This window comes from Vigna angularis, chromosome 8 (assembly GCF_016808095.1).
Source record: "Vigna angularis cultivar LongXiaoDou No.4 chromosome 8, ASM1680809v1, whole genome shotgun sequence".
NCBI lineage: Eukaryota > Viridiplantae > Streptophyta > Magnoliopsida > Fabales > Fabaceae > Vigna > Vigna angularis.
In genome coordinates this window covers 14,209,203-14,231,978 of record NC_068977.1, presented here as the reverse complement: position 1 = coordinate 14,231,978, position 22,776 = coordinate 14,209,203, and the positions used below count along the sequence as shown (strand labels likewise).

Sequence of the window (22,776 nt, the reverse complement as noted above, 5' to 3'; positions counted from 1 at the left end):
TCTCCTGCTCCTGCTCCTGCTCCTGCTCTTGCTCTTGCTCCTGGTCCAGTTCCTGCTCCTGCTCCTCCTCTTGCTCCTTCTCCTGCTCCTGTTCTTGCTCCTGCTCCTTCTCCTGCTCCTTCTCCTTCTACTTGTCATTCTCCTTCTCCTTGTCTTGCTCCTGCTCCTGCTTCTGCTCCTACTCCTTCTCTTTCTTCTTCTCCTTCTCCTTCTCCTTCTCCCGCTCCTGCTCCTTCTCCTTCTCATCCTCCTTATCTTGCTCCTGCTCCTGCTCTTGCTCCTGCCCCTGCTCCTGCTCCTGCTCCTCCTTCTTCTCCTTCTCCTTCTCCTTCTCCTTCTCCTGCTCCTGCTCCTGTTCCTTCTCCTGCTCCTCCTTCTGCTTCTGCTTCTGCTCCTGCTCCTACTTCTATTCCAGCTCCCGCTCCTCCTTCTGCTTCTGCTTCTGCTCCTGCTCCTACTTCTGTTCCAGCTCCCGCTCCTGCTCTTCCTCCTTTTCCTGCTCCTTCTCCTTCCCCTTCTCCTTCTCCTGCTCCCGCTCCTGCTCCTTCTCCTTCTCCTTCTCCTTCTCCTGCTTTCGCTTCTGCTTCTGATCCTGCTTCTGCTCCTGCTCCTTCTCCTTTTTCTTCTCCTGCTCCTGCTCCTTCTCCTTCTCCTTCTCCCGCTCCTGCTCCTTCTCCTTCTCCTGCTCCTTGTCCTTGTCCTTCTCCTTCTCCTGCTCCTGCTCCTGTTCCTTACCTTGCTCCTCCTCCTGCTCCTGCTTCTGCTCCTGCTCCTGCTCCTTCTCCTGTTCCGGCTCCTGCTCCTGCTCCTACTCTTGCTCCTGCTCCTTCTCCTTCTCCTGCTCCTACTCCTTCTCCTTCTCCTTCTCCTGCTCCTTCTCCTTCTCCTGCCCCGGCTCCTGCTCTTGCTCTTGCTCCTGTTCCTGCTCCTGCTCCTGCTCTTGCTCCTGCTCCTGCTCCTGCTCCTTTTTCTTCTCCTGCTCCTGCTCCTACTCCTACTCCTTCTCCTTCTTCTTCTTCGGCTCCTGCTCCTTCTCCTTCCCCTTCTCCTGTTCCTTCTCCTTCTCCTTCTCCTTCTCCTGCTCCTCCTCCTACTCCCGCTCTTGCTCCTGCTCCTGCTCGTGCTCCTGCTCGTGCTCCTGCTCCTACTCTTGCTCCTACTCCTGCTCCTTCTCCTTCTTTTCTCCCTCTCCTTCTCCTTCTCCTACTCCTGCACCTGCTCCTGCTCCTGTTCCTATTTCTGCTCCTTCTCCTTTCCCATGTCCTTCTCCTTCTCCTGCTCCTGCTCCTTCTCGTTCTCGTTCTCCTTCTCTTTCTCCTCCTCCTTCTCCTGCTCCTTCTGCTTTTCCTTCTTCTGCTCCTTCTGCTTTTCCTTCTCCTGCTCCTGCTCCTGCTCGTGCTCCTGTTCGTGCTTCTGCTCCTGCTCCTGCTCTTGCTCCTGGTTCAATTCCTGCTCTTGCGCCTACTCCAGCTCCGTCTCTTTCTCCTTGTCCTTCTCCTGCTCCTCCTTCTGCTCCTACTCGTTCTCCTGCTTCTTCTGTTTCTTCTTCTCCTTCTCCTTCTCCCGCTCCTGTTCCTTCTCCTTCTCCTTCTCCTTCTCATGCTCCTTATCCTTCTCCTGCTTCTGCTTCTGCTCTTGCTCCAGCTCCTTCTCCTGGTCCTGTTCCGGTTCCTACTTTTGCTCTTGCTCCTGCTCCGGCTCCTTCTCCTGCACCTGCTCTTCTCCTACTCCTGCACCTGCTCCTACTCCTGCTCCTGCTCCTTCCCCTTCTCCTTCTCCTTCTCCTTCCCCTGCTTCTCCTCCTGCTCTTGCTCTTGCTCCTGCTTCAAGTCCATCTCCTCCTGCTACTCATGCTCATGCTCTTGCTCCTGCTCCTGCTCCTACTCCTGCTCCTTCTCCTTCTCTCTCCTTTTCCTTCACCTTCTCCCGCTCCTGCTCCTTCTCCTACTCCTGCTCCATCTCCTTCTCTTTCTCCTTTTCCACCTCTGTCTCCTCCTTCTCCTACTCCTGCTCCTTCTCCTTCTCTTGCTCATGCTCCTGCTCCTACTCTTGCTCCTGTTCCTGCTAGTCCTCCTGCTCCTACTCCTGCTCCTTCTCCTTCTCCTCCTCCTTCTCCTTCTCCTTCTCCTGCTCCTGCTTTTGCTACATGTCCTTCTTCTGCTTCTGCTCCTGCTCCTGCTCCTACTCGTACTTCTGTTCCTTCTCCTTGTCCTTGTCCTTCTCCTTCTCCTTCTCCCGCTCCTGCTACTTCTCCTGCTGCACCTCCTCCTCCTCCTACTTCTGCTACTTTTCCTTCTCCCGCTCCTGTTCCTTCTCCTACTCCTGTTCCTGCTCTGTCTCCTACTCTGTCTCCTACTCCGTCTCCTTCTCCAACTCTGTCTCCTCCTTCTCTTGCTCCTTCTCCTGCTCCTGCTTCTACTTCTACTCCTGCTCCTGCTCCTGCTCCTGCCCCTTCTCCTTTCCCTTCTCCTTTTCCTTCTCCTTCTCTTTCTCCTTCTCCTGCTCCTTCTCCTGCTCCTTCTGCTTTTCCTTCTCCTGCTCCTGCTCCTGCTCCTGGTCCAGTTCCTGCTCGTGCTCCTGCTCCTTCTCCTTCTCCTTCTCCTGCTCCTGCTCCTGCACTTGCACCTGCTCCTGCTCCTGCTCCTGCTCTACTCCTGCTCCTGCTCTTGCTCTTGCTCCTGCTCTTGTTCCTACTCCTTCTCCTTCTCCTTCTCCTTCTCCTTGTCCTTCTTCTTCTCCTTTTCCCGCTCCTGCTCCTTCACTTGCTCCTCCTCCTACTCCTCCTCCTCCTACTCCTCCTGATCCTGCTAGTTTTACTTCTTCTGCTCCTGCTCCTACTCCTGCTCCTACTCGTACTTCTGTTCCTTCTCCTTGTCCTTGTCCTTGTCCTTCTCCTTCTCCCGCTCCTGCTACTTCTCCTGCTGCACCTCCTCCTCCTCCTACTTCTGCTACTTTTCCTTCTCCCGCTCCTGCTCTTTCTCCTACTCCTGTTCCTGCTCTGTCTCCTACTCCTGTTCCTGCTCTGTCTTCTACTCTGTCTCCTACCCCGTCTCCTTCTCCAACTCTGTCTCCTCCTTCTCCTGCTCCTTCTCCTGCTCCTGCTTCTACTTCTACACCTGCTCCAGTTCCAGCTCCTGCTCCTGCTCCTGCCCCTTCTCCTTTCCCTTCTCCTTTTCCTTCTCCTTCTCTTTCTCCTTCTCCTGCTCCTTCTCCTGCTCCTTCTGCTTTTCCTTCTCCTGCTCCTGCTCCTGCTCCTGGTCCAGTTCCTGCTCGTGCTCCTGCTCCTTCTCCTTCTCCTTCTCCTGCTCCTGCTCCTGCACTTGCACCTGCTCCTGCTCCTGCTATGATCCTGCTCCTGCTCTTGCTCTTGCACCTGCTCTTGTTCCTACTCCTTCTCCTTCTCCTTCTCCTTGTCCTTCTCCTTCTCCTTTTCCCGCTCCTGCTCCTTCACTTGCTCCTCCTCCTACTCCTCCTCCTCCTCCTCCTCCTGATCCTGCTACTTTTACTTCTCCTGCTTCTTCTCCTACTCCTACTCCTGCTCCTTGTCCTTGTCCTTGTCCTTGTCCTTGTCCTTCTCCTTCTCCCGCTCCTGCTCTTTCTCCTGCTCCTGCTTCTGCTCCCCCTCCTTTTTCTTCTCCTTCTCCCGCTCCTACTCCTTCTTCTTCTCATTCTCCTACTCCTGCTCCTGCTCCTGCTCCGTCTCTTGTTCCTTCGCCTTCTCCAGCTCTGTCTCCTCCTTCTCCTGCTCCTGCTCCTGCTCCTTCTCCTTCTTCTACTCTTGCTCCTGCTCCTTCTCCTTCTCCTATTCTTGCTCCTGCTCCTGCTCCTGCTCCTGCTACATGTCCTTCTCCTGCTACATGTCCTTCTCCTGCTCCTGCTCCTGCTTCTGCTCCTGCTCCTGCTCCTTTTCCTTCTCCTTCTCCCGCTCCTACTCCTTCTCCTACTCCTGCTCCTGCTCCGTCTGCTGCTCTGTCTCCTTCTCCAACTATGTGTCCTCCTTCTCCTTCTCCTGCTCCTGCTCCTTCTCCTTCTTCTGCTCCTACTCCTACTCCTGCTCTAGCTCCAGCTCCTACTCCTGCTCCTGCCCCTTCTCCTTCTCTTTCTCCTTCTCCTGCTCCTTCTCCTACTCCTTCTACTTTTCCTTCTCCAGCTCCTGCTTCTGCTCGTGCTCCTGCTCGTGCTCGTGCTCCTGCTCCTGCTTCTGCTCCGTCTCCTTCTCTCGCTCCGTCTCAAGCTCCTGCTCCTGCTCCTATTCCTTCTCCTTCTCCATGTCCTTCTCCTTTTACTTCTCCCGCTCCTGCTCCCTCAGTTGCTCCTCCTCCTACTCCTCTTCCTACTCCTCCTCCTCCTGCTCCTTTTACTTCTCCTGCTCCTCCTCCTCCTCCTGCTCCTGCTTCTACTCTTGCTCCTTCTCCTTCTCCCGCTCCTGCTCCTGCTCCTTCTCCTCCTCCTCCTCCTCCTCTCCCTCCTTTTCCTTCTCCTTCTCCCGCTCCTGCTCCTTCTTCTTCTCCTTGTCCTAGTCCTGCCCCTACTCCTGCTCCTGCTTCGTCTCTTGTTCCTTCTCCTTCTCCAGCTCTGCTCCTCCTTCTCCTGCTCCTGCTCCATCTCCTTCTCCTGCTCCTCCTCCTACTCCTGCTCCAGCTCCTGCTCCTGCCCCTTCTCCTTTTCCTTCTCCTTCTCTTGTTCCTTCTGCTTGTCCTTCTCTTGCTCGTGCTCCTGCTCGTGCTCCTGTTCGTGCTCCTGCTCCTGCTCCTGCTCTTGCTCGTGCTCGTGCTCGTGTTCCTGGTCCAGGTCCTGCTCCTGCTCCTTCTCATGCTCTTGCTCCTACTCCTGCTCCTACTCCTGCTCTTGCTCTTGCTCATTCTCCTTCTTCTTCTCCTGCTCCTGCACCTGCACCTGCTCCTGCTCCTTATCCTTCTCCTTGTCCTTGTCCTTGTCCTTCTCTTTCTCCTTCTCTCGCTCCTAATCCTTCTCTTGCTCCTTGTCCTTTTCCTTGTCCTTCTCCCGCTCCTACTCCTTCTCCTGCTCCTGCTCCAGCTCGTGCTCCTCCTCCTGCTCCTGCTCGTGCTCATGCTCGTGCTCCTGCTCCTGCTCGTGGTCCAGTTCCTGCTCCTGCTCATGCTCTTGGTCCTACTCCTGCTCCTGCTCATGCTCCTGCTCCTACTCCTGCTCTTGCTCCTGCTCCTTCTCCTTCTTTTTCTCCTTCTCCCGCTCATGCTCCTTCTCCTGATCCTCCTCCTGCTCCTCCTGCTCCTGCTCCTGCTCCTGCTCCTGCTCCTACTTCTTTTCCTTCTGCTTCTCCCGCTCCTTGTCCTTCTCCTGCTCTTGCTCCGTCTCCTGCTCCTTCTCCTTCTCCAGCTCTGTCTTCTCCTTCTTCTTCTCCTTCTCATGCTCTTGCTCCTACTCCTACTCCAGCTCCTGCTCCTCCTCCTACTCTTGCCCTTTCTCCTTTTCCTTCTCCTTCTCTTTCTCCTTCTCCTTCTCCTTCTCCTGCTCCTGCATTTCCTTTTCCTGCTCCTGGTCCTGTTCATGGTCCAGTTTCTGCTCGTGGTCCAGTTCCTACTGCTGCTCCTACTCCTTTTGCTTCTCTTTCTCCTGCTCCTACTCCTTCTCCTTCTTCTGCTCCTACTCTTACTCCTGCTCCGTCACCTGCTACTTCTCCTTCTCCAGCTCAGTGTCCTCCTTCTCCTACTCCTACTGCTGCTCCTTCGTCTTCTCAAGCTCCTGCTGTTGCACCTGCTCCTGCTCCTGCTCCGTCTCCTTCTCCCCCTCCGTCTTCTGCTTCTCCTGCTCCTTCTTCTGCTCCTGCTTCTACTCCTGCTCCTGCTCCTACTCCTTCTCCTTCTCCTTCTCCTTCTCCTTCTTCTGCTCCTGCACCTACACCTGCACCTGCTCCTGCTCCTTCTCCTTCTCCTTCTTCCGCTCCGTCTCCTCCTTCTCGTGCTCCTTCTCCTTCTCCTTCTCATGCTCCTGCTCCTTCTCCTTCTCCTGCTCCTGCTCCTTCTCTTTCTCCAGCTCCGTCCCCTCCTTCTCCTTCTCCTTCTCCTTCTCCTGCTTCTGCACCTGCTCCTGCTCCTGCTCCTTCTCCTGCTCCTTCTGTTTTTCCTTCTCCTGCTCCTGCTCCGTCTCCTGCTCCTTCTCTTTCTCCAACTCTGTCTCCTCCTTCTCCTGCTCCTGCTCCTTCTTCTGCTCCTGTTCCGGCTCCTGCTCCTGCTCCTACTCCTGCTCCTTCTCCTGCTTCTGCTCTTGCTCCTGCTCTTGCTCCTGCTCCTGCTCCTGCACCTGCTCCTGCTCCTGTTCCTGCTCCTTCTCCTTCTCCTTCTCCTTCTCCTTCTGCTTCTCCTTCCCCTGCTCTTGTTACTGCTTCTTCTTCTCCTCCTCCTCATGCTCCTGCTCGTGGTCCTACTCCTGCTCCTCCTTGTCCTTGTCCTTCTCCTTCTTCCGCTCCTGCTCCTTCTCCTGCTCCTCCTCCTCCTACTCCTGCTCCTTTTCCTTCACCTTCTCCCGTCTCCTTCTCCTTCTCCAACTCTGTCTCCTCCTTCTCCTACTCCTGCTCCTTCTCCTTCTCCTGCTCCTGCTCCTACTCTTGCTCTAGTTCCTGGTCCTGGTCCTGCTCCTACTCCTACTCCTTCTCCTTCTCCTTCTCCTGCTCCTGCTTCTGCTACATGTCCTTCTCTTGCTTCTGCTCCTGCTCCTACTCCTACTTCTGCTCCTTCTCTTTGTCCTTGTCCTTCTCCTTCTCCTTCTCCTTCTCCCGCTCCTGCTCCTCCTCCTTCTCCCACTCCCTCTACTTCTCCTGCTCTTGCTCCTGCTTCTGCTCCTTTTCCTTTTCCTTCTCCCGCTCCTGCTCCTTCTCCTACTCCTGCTCCTACTCCTGCTCCTACTCTGTCTCCTACTCCGTCTCCTTCTCCAAATCTGTCTCCTTCTTCTCCTGCTCCTGCTCCTTCTCCTTCTCCTGCTCCAGCTCCTGCTCCTGCTCCAGCTCCTGCTCCTGCTCCTGCCCCTTCTCCTTTTCCTTTTACTTTTCCTTATCCTTCTCCTGCTCCTTCTCCTGCTCCTGCTTTTCCTTCTCCTGCTCCTGGTTCTGCTCGTGCTCCTACTCGTGCTCGTGCTCCTGCTCGTGGTCCAGTTCCTGCTCGTGCTCGTGCTCCTGCTCCTGGTCTTGGTCCTGCTCCTACTCCTTCTCCTTCTCCTTCTCCTTCTCCTTCTCCTTCTTCTGCTCCTTCACTTGCTCCTCCTCCTACTCCTCCTCCTCCTCCTGCTCTTGCTCCTGTTCCTGCTCCTTTTACTTCTCCTGCTCCTGCTCCTGCTTCTTCTCCTACTCCTTCTCCTTGTCCCTGTCCTTGTCCTTGTCCTTCTCCTGCTCCTGCTCCTCCTCCCCCTCCTTTTTCTTCTCCTTATCCCGCTCCTGCTCCTTCTTCTCCTCCTTCTCCTACTCCTGCTCCTACTCTTGCTCCTGCTCCGTCTCTTGTTCCTTCGCCTTCTCCAGCTCTGTCTCCTCCTTCTCCTGCTCCTGCTCCTTCTCCTTCTCTTTCTCCTACTCCTGCTCCTGCTCTTGCTCCTGCTCCTGCTCCTTCTCCTTCTCCTTCTCCTTCTCCTTCTCCTGCTCCTGCTACATGTCCTTCTCCTGCTCCTCCTTCTGCTCCTGCTCTTGCTCCTACTCCTACTCCTGCTCTTTCGCCTTGTCCTTGTCCTAGTCTTTATCCTTCTCCTTCTCCTTCTTCCGCTCCTGCTACTTCTCCTGCCTCCTCCTGCTCCTCTTCCTCCTCCTGCTCTTGCTCCTTTTCCTTCTCCTTCTCCCGCTCCTGCTCCTACTCCTGCTCCGTCTCCTTCTCCAACTCTGTCTTCTCCTTCTCCTACTCCTGCTCCTTCTTCTTCTCCTGCTCCTTCTCCTTCTCCTTCTCCTTCTCCTTCTCCTTCTCCTTCTCCTGCTCCTGCTCCTGCTCCTTCTCCTTCTCCTTCTCCTTCTCCTTCTCCTTCTCCTACTCCTGCTCCTGCTCCTACTCTTGCTCCTACTCTTTCCTCCTCTCCTTCTCCTGCTCCTGCTCCTTCTCCTGCTCCTTCTCCTTCTCCTGCTCCTTCTCCTTCTCTTTCTATTTCTCCTGCTCCTTGTGCTTTTCCTTCTCCTGCTCCTTCTGCTTTTCCTTCTCTTGTTCCTGCTCATGCTCGTGCTCCTGTTCGTGCTTCTGCTCCTGCTCATGCTCTTGCTCCTGGTCCAGTTCCTGCTCCTGCTCCTTCTCCTGCTCCTGCTCCTACTCCTGCTCCTGCTCCTTCTCCTTCTACTTGTCATTCTCCTTCTCCTTGTCTTGCTCCTGCTCCTGCTTCTGCTCCTACTCCTTCTCTTTCTTCTTCTCCTTCTCCTTCTCCTTCTCCTTCTTCTTCTCATGGTCCTTATCCTGCACCTTCTCCTGCTCCAGCTCTTGCTCCTGCCCCTGCTCCTGCTCCTGCTTCTGCTCCTGCTCCTCCTTCTTCTCCTTGTCCTTCTCCTGCTCCATCTCCTGTTCCTTCTCCTGCTCCTCCTTCTGCTTCTGCTTCTGCTGCTTCTCCTACTTCTGTTCCGGCTCCTGCTCCTGCTCTTGCTCCTTTTCCTGCTCGTTCTCCTTCCCCTTCTCCTTCTCCTGCTCCCGTTCCTGCTCCTTCTCCTTCTCCTTCTCCTGCTTTTGCTTCTGCTCCTGCTTCTGCTCTTGCTCCTTCTCCTTTTTCTTCTTCTGCTCCTTCTCCTTCTCCTTCTCCCACTCGTGCTCCTGCTCCTTGTCCTTGTCCTTCTCCTTCTCCTGCTCCTGCTCCTGCTCTAGTTCCTTCTCTTGCTCCTCCTCCTGCTCGTGCTTCTACTCCTGCTCCTGCTTCTTCTCCTGTTCCGGCTCCTGCTCCTGCTCCTACTCTTGCTCCAGCTCCTTCTCCTTCTCCTGCTCCTACTCCTTCTCCTTCTCCTTCTCCTGCTCCTTCTCCTTCTCCTGCCCCTGCTCCTGCTCTTGCTCTTGCTCCTGTTCCTGCTCCTGCTCCATCTCTTGATCCTGCTCCTGCTCCTGCTCCTTTTTCTTCTCCTGCTCCTGCTCCTACTCCTACTCCTTCTCCTTCTTCTTCTTCCGCTCCTGCTCCTTCTCCTTCTCCTTCTCCTTCTCCTTCTCCTGCTCCTCCACCTACTCCTGCTCTTGCTCCTGCTCCTGCTCGTGCTCCTGCTCCTACTCTTGCTCCTACTCCTGCTCCTTCTCCTTCTTTCCTCCCTCTCCTTTTCCTTCTCCTTCTCTTTGTCTTTCTCCTCCTCCTTCTCCTGCTCCTTTTGCTTTTCCTTCTTCTGCTTTTCCTTCTCCTGCTCCTGCTCCTGCTCCTGCTCTTGCTCCTACTCCTGCTCCTTCTCCTTGTCCTTCTCCTTCTCCTTGTCCTGCTCCTGCTCTTTCTCCTACTTCTTCTGTTTCTTCTTCTCCTTCTCCCGCTCCTGTTCCTTCTCCTTCTCCTTCTCCTTCTCCTTCTCCTTCTCATGCTCCTTATCCTTCTCCTGCTCCTGCTCCAGCTCCTTCTCCTGGTCCTGTTCCGGTTCCTACTCTTGCTCCTGCTCCTGCTCCTGCTCCTGCTCCGGCTCCTTCTCCTGCTCCTGCTCTTCTCCTGCTCCTGCACCTACTCCTACTTCTGCTCCTTCCCCTTCTCCTTCTCCTTCTCCTTCCCCTACTCCTCCTCCTGCTCTTGCTCTTGCTCCTGCTTCTAGTCCATCTCCTGCTCATACTCATGCTCGTGCTCCTGCTCCTGCTCCTACTCCTACTCCTGCTCCTTCTCCTTCTCTCTCCTTTTCCTTCACCTTCTCCCACTCCTGCTCCTTCTCCTACTCCTTCTCCTACTCCTGCTCCGTCTCCTTCTCCTTCTCCAACTCTGTCTCCTCCTTCTCCTACTCCTGCTCCTTCTCTTGCTCCTGCTCCTGCTCCTACTCTTGCTCTTGTTCCTGCTGGTCCTCCTGCTCCTACTCCTGCTCCTGCTCCTTCTCCTTCTCCTTCTCCTTCTCCTTCTCCTGCTCCTGCTTTTGCTACATGTCCTTCTTCTGCTCCTGCTTCTGCTCCTGCTCCTACTCCTACTTCTATTCCTTCTCATTGTCCTTGTCCTTGTCCTTGTCCTTCTCCCTCTCCTGCTACTTCTCCTGCTGCTCCTCCTCCTCCTCCTACTTCTGCTCCTTTTCCTTCTCCCGCTCCTGCTCCTTCTCCTACTCCTGCTCTGTCTCCTACTCCGTCTCCTTCTCCAACTCTGTCTCCTCCTTCTCCTGCTCCTGCTTCTACTCCTACTCCTGCTCCAGCTCCTGCTCCTGCTCCTACTCCTGCCCCTTCTCCTTTTCCTTCTCCTTCTCTTTCTCCTTCTCCTGCTCCTTCTCGTGCTCCTTCTCCTGCTCCTTCTGCTTTTCCTTCTCCTGCTCCTGCTCCTGGTCCTGCTCCTGGTCCAGTTCCAGTTCCTGTTCCTGCTCCTACTCCTGCTCCTGCTCCTTCTCCTTCTCCTTCTCCTGCTCCTGCTCCTGCACCTGCACCTGCTCCTGCTCCTGCTCCTGCTCTGCTCCTGCTCCTGCTCTTGCTCTGCTCCTGCTCCTGCTCTTGCTCTTGCTCCTGCTCTTGCTCTTGCTCCTGCTCTTGCTCCTACTCCTTCTCCTTCTCCTTCTCCTTGTCCCTCTCCTTCTCCTTCTCCCGCTCCTTCACTTGCTCCTCCTCCTACTCCTCCTCCTCCTCCTCCTGATCCTGCTCCTTTTACTTCTCCTGCTCCTGCTTCTGCTCCTACTCCTACTCCTGGTCCTTCTCCTTGTCCTTGTCGTTGTCCTTGTCCTTCTCCTTCTCCCGCTCCTGCTCTTTCTCCTGCTCCTGCTCCTCCTCCTCCTCCTGCTCCCCCTCCTTTTTCTTCTCTTCTCCCGCTCCTGCTCCTTCTTCTTCTCATTCTCCTACTCCTGCTCCTGCTCCTGCTCCGTCTCCTTTTCCTTCGCCTTCTCAAGCTTTGTCTGCTCCTTCTCCTGCTCCTGCTCCTGCTCCTTCTCCTTCTCCTACTCTTGCTCCTACTCTTGCTCCTGCTCCTGCTCGTGCTCCTGCTCCTGCTCCTTCTCCTTCTCCTTCTCCTGCTCCTGCTCCTGCTCCTGCTCCTTTTCCTTCGCCTTCTCCAGCTTTGTCTTCTCCTTCTCCTACTCTTGCTCCTGCTCCTTCTCCTTCTCCTACTTTTGCTCCTGCTCGTGCTCCTACTCGTGCTCCTTCTCCTTCTCCTGCTCCTGCTCCTGCTCCTGCTCCTGCTCCTTTTCCTTCTCCTTCTCCCGCTCCTACTCCTTCTCCTTCTCCCACTCCTTCAGTTGCTCCTCCTCCTACTCCTCCTCCTCCTCCTCCTGATCCTGCTCCTTTTACTTCTCCTGCTCCTGTTCCTGGTTCTGCTCCTACTCCTACTCCTGCTCTTTGTCCTTGTCCTTGTCCTTGTCCTTGTACTTCTCCTTCTCCCGCTCCTGCTCTTTGTCCTGCTCCTGCTCCCCCTCCTTTTTCTTCTCCTTCTCCCGCTCCTGCTCCTTCTTCTTCTCATTCTCCTCCTCCTGCTCCTGCTCCTGCTCCGTCTCTTGTTCCTTCGCCTTCTCCAGCTCTGTCTCCTTCTTCTCCTGCTCCTGCTCCTTCTCCTGCTCCTGCTCCTTCTCCTGCTCCTGCTCTTTCTCCTTCTCCTACTCTTGCTCCTGCTCCTTCTCCTTCTCCTACTCTTGCTTCTGCTCCTGCTCCTGCTCCTTCTCCTTCTCCTGCTCATGCTCCTGCTCCTGCTCCTGCTACATGTCCTTCTCCTGCTCCTGCTTCTGCTCCTGCTCCTTTTCCTTCTCCTTCTCCCGCTCCTACTCCTTCTCCTACTCCTGCTCCTACTCCTGCTCCTGCTCCTTCTGCTGCTCTGTCTCCTTCTCCAACTATGTCTCCTCCTTCTCCTCCTCCTGCTCCTTCTCCTTCTTCTGCTCCTACTCCTACTCCTGCTCCAACTGCAGCTCCTACTCCTGCTCGTGCTCCTGCTCGTGCTCGTGCTCGTGCTCTTGCTCGTGCTCGTGCTCGTGCTCGTGCTCCTGGTCCAGGTCCTGCTCCTGCTCCTACTCATGCTCTTGCTCCTACTCCTGCTCCTACTCATGCTCCTGCTCCTACTCCTGCTCTTGCTCCTGCTCCTTCTCCTTCTTCTTGTCCTGCTCCTGCACCTGCACCTGCACCTGCTCCTGCTCCTTGTCCTTCTCCTTGTCCTTCTCCTTGTCCTTCTCCTTCTCTTTCTCCTTCTCTCGTTCCTACTCCTTCTCTTGCTCCTTGTCCTTTTCCTTTTCCTTCTCTTTCTCCTTCTCCTTCTCATGCTCCTGCTCCAGCTCGTGCTCCTCCTCCTGCTCCTGCTCGTGCTCATGCTCGTGCTCCTACTCCTGCTCGTGGTCCAGTTCCTGCTCCTGCTCATGCTCTTGCTCCTACTCCTGCTCCTGCTCATGCTCCTTCTCCTACTCCTGCTCTTGCTCCTGCTCCTTCTCCTTCTTTCTCTCCTTCTCCCGCTCCTGATCCTCCTCCTGCTCCTGCTCCTGCTTCTTTTCCTTCTGCTTCTTCCGCTCCTTGTCCTTCTCCTGCTCCTCCTCTTGCTCCGTCTCCTGCACCTTCTCCTTCTCCAGCTCTGTCTTCTCCTTCTTCTTCTCCTTCTCATGCTCCTGCTCCTGCTTCTACTCCTGCTCCAACTCCTGCTCCTCCTCCTACTCTTGCCCTTTCTCCTTTTCCTTCTCCTTTTACTTCTCCTTCTCATTCTCCTTCTCCTGCTCCTGCATTTCCTTTTCCTGCTCCTGGTCCTGTTCGTGGTCCTGTTCCTGCTCGTGGTCCAGTTCCTGCTGCTGCTCCTACTCCTTTTGCTTCTCCTTCTCCTGCTCCTACTCCTTCTCCTTCTTCTGCTCGTGCTCTTACTCCTGCTCCGTCACCTGCTACTTCTCCTTCTCCAGCTCTGTGTCCTCCTTCTCCTACTCCTACTGCTGCTCCTTCTACTTCTCATGCTCCTGCTGCTGCACCTGCTCCTGCTGCTCCACCTGCTCCTGCTCCGTCTCCTTCTCCCGCTCCGTCTTCTGCTTCTCCTGCTCCTGCTTCTACTCCTGCTCTTGCTCCTACTCCTTCTCCTTCTCCTTCTCCTTTTCCTTCTTCTGCTCCTGCACCTACACCTGCACCTGCTCCTGCTCCTGCTCCTTCTCCTTCTCCTTCTTCCGCTCCGTCTCCTCCTTCTCGTGCTCCTTCTCCTTCTCCTTCTCATGCTCCTGCTCCTTCTCCCTCTCCTTCTCCTGCTCCTTCTCCTTCTCCAGCTCCGTCTCCTCCTTCTCCTTCTCCTGCTTCTGCACCTGCTCCTGCTCCTTCTCCTGCTCCTTCTGTTTTTCCTTCTCCTGCTCCTGCTCCGTCTCCTGCTCCTTCTCCTTCTCCAACTTTGTCTTCTCCTTCTCCTGCTCCTGCTCCTTCTTCTGCTCCTGTTCCGGCTCCTGCTCTTGCTCCTACTCTTGCTGCTGCTCCTGCACCTGCTCCTGCTCCTACTCCTGCTCCTTCTCCTTCTGCTTCTCCTTCCCCTGCTCTTGTTACTGCTTCTTCTTCTCCTCCTCCTCCTGCTCCTGCTCCTGCTCCTACTCCTGCTCCTCGTTTTCCTTGTCCTTCTCCTTCTCCTTCTTACGCTCCTGCTCCTTCTCTTGCTCCTCCTCCTCCTACTGCTGCTCCCGCTCCTTTCCCTTCACCTTCTCCCGTCTCCTCCTTCTCCAACTCTGTCTCCTCCTTCTCCTTCTCCTGCTCCTGCTCCTACTCTTGCTCTTGTTCCTGGTCCTGCTCCTACTCCTGCTCCTTCTCCTTCTCCTTCTCCTGCTCCTGCTTCTGCTACATGTCCTTCTCCTGCTTCTGCTCCTGCTCCTGCTCCTGCTCCTACTCCTACTTCTGCTCCTTCTCCTTGTCCTTGTCCTTCTCCTTCTCCTTCTCCTGCTCCTCCTCCTCCTGCTCCTGCTCCTGCTTCTGCTCCTTTTCCTTTTCCTTCTCCCGCTCCTGCTCCTTCTCCTACTCCTGCTCCTACTCCTGCTCCTGCTCTGTCTCCTACTCCTTCTCCTTCTCCAAATCTGTCTCCTTCTTCTCCTGCTCCTGCTCCTTCTCCTTCTGCTGCTCCTACTCCTGCTCCAGCTCCTGCTCCTGCTCCTGCCCCTTCTCCTTTTCCTTCTCCTTTTCCTTCTCCTTCTCTTTCTCCTTCTCCAGCTCCTTCTCCTGCTCCTTCTGCTTTTCCTTCTCCTGCTCCTGGTTCTTCTCGTGCTCCTGCTCGTGCTCGTGCTCCTGCTGCTGGTCCAGTTCCTGCTCGTGCTCGTGCTCGTGCTCATGCTCCTTCTCCTTCTCCTGCTCCTGCTGCTGCACCTGCTCCTGCTGCTCCACCTGCTCCTGCTCCGTCTCCTTCTCCCGCTCCGTCTTCTGCTTCTCCTGCTCCTGCTTCTACTCCTGCTCTTGCTCCTACTCCTTCTCCTTTTCCTTCTTCTGCTCCTGCACCTGCACCTGCACCTGCTCCTGCTCCTGCTCCTTCTCCTTCTCCTTCTTCCGCTCCGTCTCCTCCTTCTCGTGCTCCTTCTCCTTCTCCTTCTCATGCTCCTGCTCCTTCTCCCTCTCCTTCTCCTGCTCCTTCTCCTTCTCCAGCTCCGTCTCCTCCTTCTCCTGCTTCTGCACCTGCTCCTGCTCCTTCTCCTGCTCCTGCTCCGTCTCCTGCTCCTTCTCCTTCCCCAACTTTGTCTCCTCCTTCTCCTGCTCCTGCTCCTTCTTCTGCTCCTGTTCCGGCTCCTGCTCGTGCTCCTACTCTTGCTGCTGCTCCTGCACCTGCTCCTGCTCCTACTCCTGCTCCTTCTCCTTCTGCTTCTCCTTCCCCTGCTCTTGTTACTGCTTCTTCTTCTCCTCCTCCTCCTGCTCCTGCTCCTGCTCCAACTCCTGCTCCTCGTTTTCCTTGTCCTTCTCCTTCTCCTTCTTACGCTCCTGCTCCTTCTCTTGCTCCTCCTCCTCCTACTGCTGCTCCCGCTCCTTTTCCTTCACCTTCTCCCGTCTCCTTCTCCTTCTCCAACTCTGTCTCCTCCTTCTCCTTCTCCTGCTCCTACTCTTGCTCTTGTTCCTGGTCCTGCTCCTACTCCTGCTCCTTCTCCTTCTCCTTCTCCTGCTCCTGCTTCTGCTACATGTCCTTCTCCTGCTTCTGCTCCTGCTCCTGCTCCTGCTCCTACTCCTTCTTCTGCTCCTTCTCCTTGTCCTTGTCCTTCTCCTTCTCCTTCTGCTGCTCCTCCTCCTCCTGCTCCTGCTCCTGCTTCTGCTCCTTTTCCTTTTCCTTCTCCCGCTCCTGCTCCTTCTCCTACTCCTGCTCCTACTCCTGCTCCTGCTCTGTCTCCTACTCCGTCTCCTTCTCCAAATCTGTCTCCTTCTTCTCCTGCTCCTGCTCCTTCTCCTTCTGCTGCTCCTACTCCTGCTCCAGCTCATGCTCCTGCTCCTGCCCCTTCTCCTTTTCCTTCTCCTTTTCCTTCTCCTTCTCTTTCTCCTTCTCCAGCTCCTTCTCCTGCTCCTTCTGCTTTTCCTTCTCCTGCCCCTGGTTCTTCTCGTGCTCCTGCTCGTGCTCGTGCTCCTGCTGCTGGTCCAGTTCCTGCTCGTGCTCGTGCTCGTGCTCATGCTCCTTCTCCTTCTCCTGCTCCTGCTCCTGCACCTGCACCTGCTCCAATTCCTGCTCTACTCCTACTCTGCTCCTGCTCCTCCTCCCCCTCCTTTTTCTTCTCCTTCTCCCGCTCCTGCTCCTTCTTCTTCTCCTTCTCCTACTTCTGTTCCTGCTCCGTCTCTTGTTCTTCGCCTTCTCCAGCTTTGTCTCCTCCTTCTCCTGCTCCTTCTCCTTCTCCTTCTCCTACTCCTGCTCCTACTCCTGCTCTTGCTCTTGCTCCTGCTCCTTCTCGTTCTCCTTCTCCATCTCCTTCTCCTGCTCCTGCTACATGTCCTTCTCCTGCACCTGCTTCTGCTCCTGCTCCTGCTCCTGCTCCTACTCCTACTCCTGCTCCTTCTCCTTGTCCTTGTCCTAGTCTTTATCCTTCTCCTTCTCCTTCTTCCGCTCCTGCTACTTCTCCTTCCTCCTCCTGCTCCTCTTCCTCCTCCTGCTCCTGCTCCTTTTCCTTCTCCTTCTCCCGCTCCTGCTCCTTCTCCTACTCCTGCTCCTACTCCTGCACCTGCTCTGTCTCCTGCTCCGTCTCCTTCTCCAACTCTGTCTCCTCCTTCTCCTGCTCCTGCTCCTTCTCCTTCTCCTGCTCCTACTCGTACTTCTGCTCCAGCTCCTGCTCTTTCTCCTGCTCCTGCCTCTTCTCCTTCTCTTTCTCCTTCTCCTGCTCCTTCTCCTGCTCCTTCTACTTTTCCTTCTCCTGCTCCTGCTTCTGCTCGTGCTTCTGCTCCTGCTCTTGGTCCAGTTCCTGCTCCTGGTCCTGCTCCTGCTTCTTCTCCTACTCTTGCTTTTGCTCCTGCTCCTTCTCCTTCTCCTGCTCCTGCTACTGCACCTTCTCCTGCTCCTGCTCCGTCTCCTTCTCCTGATTCTCCTTTTCCTGCTCCTACTCCTGCTCCTTCTCCTTCTCCTTCTCATTCTCCTTCTCCTTCTCCTTCTCCTTCTTCTGCTCCTGCCCCTACACCTGCACCTGCTCCAGCTCCTGCTCCAGCTCCTGCTCCTGCTCCTTCTCCTTCTCCTTCTCCTGCTCTGCTCCTGCTCCTGCTCCTGCTCTTGCTCCTGCTCCTGCTCCTTCTCCTGCTCCTGCTACTTCTCTTGCCCCTTCTCCTTCTCCATCTCCTACTCATGCTCCTTCTCCTTCTCTCTCCTTCTCCTTCTCCTTCTCCTGATCCTGCTCTTACTCCTGCTCCTTCTTCTTCTCCTTCTCCTGCTCGTGCTCCTACTCCTTCTCCTTTTCCTTCTTCTTCTCTCTCCTTCTCCAGCTCCTGCTCCTGCTCCTTCTCCTTCTCCTGCTCCTGCTCTGCTCTTGCTCCTGCTCTTGCTCCTACTCCTGCTCTTGCTCCTTTTCCTGCTCCTGCTACTTCTCTTGCACCTGCTCCTTCTCCTACTCATGCTCCTTCTCTCTCCTTCTCCTTCTCCTGCACCTGCTCTTACTCCTGCTCCTTCTTCTTCTTTTCCTTCTCCTGCTCGTGCTCCTACTCCTTCTCCTTTTCCTTCTTCTTCTCTCTCCTTCTCCTGCACCTGCTCCTGCTCCCGCTCCGTCTCTTGCTTCTCTTGCTCCTACTCCTACTCCTGCTCCTACTCCTTCTCCTTCTCCTTCTCCTTCTCCTTCTCCTTCTCCTGCTCCTGCACCTGAACCTGCACCTGCTCCTACTCCAGCTCCTGCTCCTGCTCTTTCTCCTTCTCCTTCTTCCGCTCCGTCTCCTCCTTCTCCTGCTCCTTCTCCTTCTCCTTCTCCTTCTCCTTCTCTTGCTCCTGCTCCTTCTCCTGCTCCTGCTCCTTCTTGTTCTACTTCTCCTTCTTCTTCTCATGCTCCTACTCCCGCTCCCGCTCCTGCTCCTGCTCTTGCTCTTGCTCCTGCTCCTTTTCCTGCTCCTGCTACTTCTCTTACACCTGCTCCTTCTCCTACTCATGCTCCTTCTCATTCTCTCCCCTTCTCCTTCTCCTGCTCCTGCTCTTACTCCTGCTCCTTCTTCTTCTCCTTCTCCTGCTCGTGCTCCTACTCCTTCTCCTTTTCCTTCTTCTTCTCTCTCCTTCTCCTGCACCTACTCCTGCTCCCGCTCCGTCTCTTGCTTCTCTTGCTCCTACTCCTGCTCCTGCTCCTACTCCTTCTCCTTCTCCTTCTCCTTCTCCTGCTCCTGCAGCTGAACCTGCACCTACTCCTACTCCAGCTCCTGCTCCTGCTCTTTCTCCTTCTCCTTCTTCCGCTCCGTCTCCTCCTTCTCCTGCTCCTTCTCCTTCTCCTTCTCCTTCTCTTGCTCCTGCTCCTTCTTGTTCTCCTTCTCCTTCTTCTTCTCATGCTCCTACTCCTACTCCTTCTCTTGCTCTTTCTCCTTCTCCTTCTCCCGCTCCGTCTCCTCCTTCTCCTGCTCCTTCTCCTTCTCCTGCTCCTGCTCCTGCTCCTGCTCCTTCTTCTTCTCCTTCTCCTTCTCCTTCTCCTTCTCCTGCTTCTGCTTCTGCTTCTGCTTCTGCTCCTGCTCTTGCTCCAGCTCCTTTTCTTGCTCCTGCTCCCGCCCCTTCTCCTTTTCCTTCTCCTTCTCTTTCTTTTTCTCCTGCTCCTTTTCCTGCTCCTGCTTTTCCTTCTCCTGCTCCTACTCCTGCTCCTGGTCCTGTTTGTGCTTCTGCTTCTGCTCCTGCTCCTGCTCCTGGTCTTGCTCGTGCTCGTGCTCCTCCTCCTGCTCCTACTCCTACTCCTGCTCCTGCTCATGCTCATGCTCATGCTCCTGCACCTACTCTTGCTCCTGCTCCGTCTCCTGCTCCTTCTCCATCTCTAGCTTTGTCTCCTCCTTCGCTTGCTCCTTCTCCTTCTCCTTCTCCTTCTCCTGCTCCACCTCCTGCTCCTTCTCCTGCTCCTACTCCTTCTCCAGCTCTGTGTCCTCGTTCTCCTACTCCTGCTCCTGCTCCTCCTCCTGCCCCTGCCCTTTCTCCATTTCGTTCTCCTTTTCCTTCTCCTTCTTTTTTTCCTTCTCCTGCTCCTGCTCCTACTCCTGCTCCTTCTCCTGCTCCTACTCGTGCTCCTGCTCGTGCTCCTACTCGTGCTCCTGCTCCTGTTCCTGCTCCTGCTCCTCCTCTTCTACTACTCCTTTTCCGTCTCCTTCTCCCGCTCCTGTTCCTCCTTATCCTGCTCCTGCTCCTACTCCTGCTCCTTCTTCATCTCCAGCTCTGTCTCCTCCTTCTCCTGCTCCTTGTCCTTCTCTTGCTCCTGCTCGTGCTCCTACTGCTGCACCTGCTCCTACTTCTGCTCCTGCTCCTTCTCCCGCTCCGTCTCCTCCTTCTCCTACTCCTGCTCCTACTCCTTCTCCTACTCCAGCTCCTACTCCTGCTCCTTCTCCTGCTCCTACTCTTGCTCCTGCTCCTGCTCCTTCTCCTTCTCCTTCTCCTTCTCCTTCTCCTTCTTCTGCTCCTGCACCTGCACCTGCACCTGCACCTGCTTCTGCTCCCGCTCCTGCTCCTGCTCCCGCTCCTGCTCCTACTCTCGCTCCTGCTCCTGCTCCTTCTTCTCCTTCTCTTGCTCCTTCTCCTTCCCCTTCTCCTTCTCTTGCTCCTTCTCCTTCTCCTTCTCCTGCTGCTGCTCCTGCTCTTGCTCTTTCTCCTGCTCCTGCTCCTGCTCCTGCTCCTACTCCTGCTCCTGCTTCTTCTCCTACTCCTGCTCCTTTTCCTTCTCCTTCTCTCTCCTTTTTCTTCTCCTTCTCCTGCTCCTCCTTCTCCTTCTGCTCCTGCTCTGCCCCGTCTCCTTTTCCTTCTCCTTTTCCTTCTCCTTCTCTTTCTCCTTCTCCTGCTCCGGCTTTTCCTTCTTGATGTGGGCTGTCGCGACCCATACAAATTTGATTGCATATAAGGAATGCAGTGTAGCTAGGAATTGACTCCTAGGTCGTCTCTCAAGGACCAATTTTGCGGTTCGAAAATCGAGTCTAACACAAAAAAAATGGGGGGTTTTGAAAAGGTTTTGCAAAAATTAAAGAACTCAATAAAGACACAGATGCAAACAAACTAATTTAAGCTAGCATGGTAATTAAACTAGCACTATTAAAAGCCTTAGACAACATTCAAACATCAAACACTGTTACAAACTGATTAACAAACACAGTTAAAAATAATTAAATGCAACACTAACTCAAACACATAAACTCAACCTATTAATTAAATTAATTAAAAACCAAAGAAACCAACAAGCCTAATTTAATCCTAGCAAATTACTTGTCATAATGGCAATTAACAAATGAATTTAAATGTCCAATTGGCCAAAGAAAGAGCACATGGCCGTGAGTCACCATGCACCCAAGTCAAACTTCAATTTCACCTTAAATAAGCCACAAAATGTGTTGACTTCTTCTCCCATGTGCACCATTTTTCAAGAAATTAAGCATGTGCCTTCCACACTCTCCAAGACCGTCCCCTCTCTCCTTCCATGCAGCAAAGAAATGATTTTATACACCAAAGCACACAATTTACGTGAACCACCAAGTGGAAATGCCAAAGAATGCTTCAAAGACCAATGTGCAAATGGAAGATACCATGGGTACTCCTACCAATGTGCCAAGTAAGCTAAATCAAATGAAAACAAACTCCAAAAACCACCATGTCTCATTGCAATTCACGGCTGGAACAAGCAAAGGCCAAATCTCAAAGTGGAAACATTCCTTGGGTCAAAACAAGCATCTTTTGTGTTGGTCCAAAAGTGGTAAAAATTAAATGAAGCAATTTCCTCTCTCCTACAAACTCCAAACGGTTTTTCTTCAAGAATTATGCATCCAAAAGCTTTCTTCCACTCTTCAATACAGAGAACAACTTCAAGAAACCAAAGTTAAAGTTGCAAATGAACACAAGAACAATAAACCCAAACTTCTACTCATCAACCCATCTTCAACACTACCATTTCTTCAAGTTTCTTTGCAAAAACGAAAATAATACTTAGACCATCAATTCCAGTTCTGTCCAGCCTCCATAACATCACCAAGATCTGATCCCAACCTTGTCTCAAGCATCAAAACCGAAAAATGCAAGAAAAGAGTTAAACCCACAACACCCACACATCATCTTAAGCTCTCTTCAACCTAAAACTACATAGAACTTCATTTTTATCATCCAACCATATAGAATGAGATAAAAATCGAGAGGAACAGCAGCAAAGGGAGAAGAAAACGAAATATAAAGTTACTCAAACCCAACATCCACCATGGAAATGCAAAGACAATCTCCAAAACTCAAACTCCAAGCATGAAGAACAAGCAAATGGAAGTGGAAATAAATAGTTTTTCACCACCAATAAGCTAAGACAACCAAGAGTAAATTAAGAGAAGAAGAAAATCTGTATCTTGCTCATTGAAATGGCCAAAAACGAGACACCCAAGTCAAGCTCTCCATAAGAGTGTTCATACAAGAAACCCTAAGAGAGAAAAACTCAAAACATGAATAAAATGAAGTGTGTAAGAGTCTCCCTTGTGTGGTTGGCTAAGGCTCTCTAAAATGCCGAGAGTTTTTCTTCCAAAATGGGGTCCACAATCAATTAAAAACCCTAATAAAAAAGGCACATGTCCTAGAAATGGGTCTTTTTACAAAATTGCCCCTAAAAGGGTCCAAAACACCTAATTCTAAATAAGGGCTTCTAGAAAACGAAATTACAACTTTAATTAGAATCTAAATGACAAAATGTTGAGCCTTTGAGTGTGTCACGCCATATCCCAATGCTCCAGATGATGTTTCCACAGCTTCTCTGCAACCAGAAATTCACTTAATCAGCTCAGAAAACCCAAATTAGCACAATTACGAATTTCCGACAAAATTAAGCAGAATTCGAAAACGGGGAAATAATAGACAATTAAACACAATTCCCTGGTTTATTTAAGTGCAATAAACTAAATATAGTTCAAGAAATAACAACTCATCACTTCTCCTGCTCCTGCACCTGCTCGTGCTCCTGCTCCTACTCCTACTCCTGCTCCTTTTCCTCCTCCTTCTCTTTCTCCTTCTCCTTCTCTCGCTCCTGCTCCTGCTCCTTCTCCTTGTCCTGTTCCTGCTCCTGCTCGTGCTCGTGCTCGTGCTCCTGCTCCTACTCGTGCTCCTACTCTTGCTCCTGCTGCTCCTCCTACTACTGCTCCTTTTCCTTCTCCTTCTCCCGCTCCTGCTCCTCATACTCCAGCTCCGTCTCCTGCTCCTTCTCCATCTCCAAATCTGTCTCCTCCTTCTCCTTCTCCTGCTCCTGCTCGTGCTCCTACTGCTACACCTGCTCCTGCTCCTGCTTCTGCTCCGTCTCCTTCTCCCGCTCCGTCTCGTCCTTTTCCTGCTTCTGCTCCTTCTCCTGCTCCTGCTCTTACTCATGCTCCGCTCTTTCTCCTTCTCCTTCTCCTTCTCCTTCTTCTACTCCTGCACCTACACCTGCACCTGCTCCTGCTCCCGCTCCTGCTCCTGCTCTCGCTCCTGCTCCTTCTCCTTCTTCTTCTCCCGCTCCTACTCCTTCTCTTGCTCCTGCTCCTTCTCCTTCCCAACTCTGTGTCCTCCTTCTCCTACTCCAGCTCCAGCTCCTACTCCTCCTCCTGCTCCTGCCCCTTCTCCTTTTCGTTCTCCTTTTCCTTCTCCTTCTCTTTCTCCTTCTCTTGCTCCTGCTTCTGCTCCTGCTCCTTCTCCTTCTCCAGCTCTGTCTCCCCTTCTTCTGCTCCTGCTCCTTCTCCTTCTCCTTCTCCTCGTCCTGCTCCTGCTCCTACTCCTGCTCCTGCTCCTGCTCCTTTTTTCTCCTGCTCCTTCTTCTTCTTCTCCTTCTCCTGCTCCTGCTCCTTCTCCTACTTTTGCTCCTACTCCTGCTCCTTTTCCTTCTCCTTCTCTCTCCTTCTCCTGCTCCTGCTCCTGTTCTTCCTCCTGCTCCTGCTCCTTCTCCTTCTGCTGCTTCTGCTCCTATTCCTTCTCCTGCTCCTCCTTCTGCTGCTTCTGTTCCTATTTCTTCTCCTGCTCCTATTCCTTCTTCTGCTCCTCGTCCTCCTCCTGCTTCTGCTTCTGCTCCTGCTCCTCCTTTTCCTTTTCCTTCTGTCACTCCTTCTCCTTATCCTTCTCCTGCTCCTGGTCCTGCTCCTTCTTCTTCTTCTCGTTCTCCTACTTCTGCTCCTTCTCCTACTTCTGCTCCTACTC

At 53.7% G+C, this 22,776-nt stretch overlaps 1 protein-coding gene across 1 annotated transcript in view; it reads left to right on the top strand.

Moving 5' to 3' along the window:
• Window positions 1-20,201, top strand: part of LOC128193728 (uncharacterized) — a gene marked incomplete at its 5' end in the record, with an annotated part of 29,329 nt that extends 9,128 nt beyond the window's left edge. The window contains 23 exons of the mRNA XM_052867812.1: window positions 278-894; window positions 946-1,132; window positions 1,414-1,521; window positions 2,563-2,686; window positions 2,812-3,066; window positions 3,264-3,544; window positions 4,151-4,422; window positions 4,521-4,791; window positions 5,038-5,127; window positions 5,539-5,825; window positions 6,016-6,019; window positions 6,596-6,721; window positions 7,130-7,339; window positions 7,698-7,897; window positions 8,561-8,822; window positions 10,958-11,041; window positions 11,303-11,428; window positions 11,963-12,046; window positions 12,323-12,556; window positions 12,815-13,204; window positions 15,511-15,699; window positions 18,147-18,435; window positions 20,072-20,201. Coding sequence (XP_052723772.1) covers window positions 278-894; window positions 946-1,132; window positions 1,414-1,521; window positions 2,563-2,686; window positions 2,812-3,066; window positions 3,264-3,544; window positions 4,151-4,422; window positions 4,521-4,791; window positions 5,038-5,127; window positions 5,539-5,825; window positions 6,016-6,019; window positions 6,596-6,721; window positions 7,130-7,339; window positions 7,698-7,897; window positions 8,561-8,822; window positions 10,958-11,041; window positions 11,303-11,428; window positions 11,963-12,046; window positions 12,323-12,556; window positions 12,815-13,204; window positions 15,511-15,699; window positions 18,147-18,435; window positions 20,072-20,201 — 4,820 coding nt within the window. The remainder of the gene's footprint in view (window positions 1-277; window positions 895-945; window positions 1,133-1,413; window positions 1,522-2,562; window positions 2,687-2,811; window positions 3,067-3,263; window positions 3,545-4,150; window positions 4,423-4,520; window positions 4,792-5,037; window positions 5,128-5,538; window positions 5,826-6,015; window positions 6,020-6,595; window positions 6,722-7,129; window positions 7,340-7,697; window positions 7,898-8,560; window positions 8,823-10,957; window positions 11,042-11,302; window positions 11,429-11,962; window positions 12,047-12,322; window positions 12,557-12,814; window positions 13,205-15,510; window positions 15,700-18,146; window positions 18,436-20,071) is intronic.
• Between the last annotated feature and the right edge of the window lie 2,575 nt (window positions 20,202-22,776).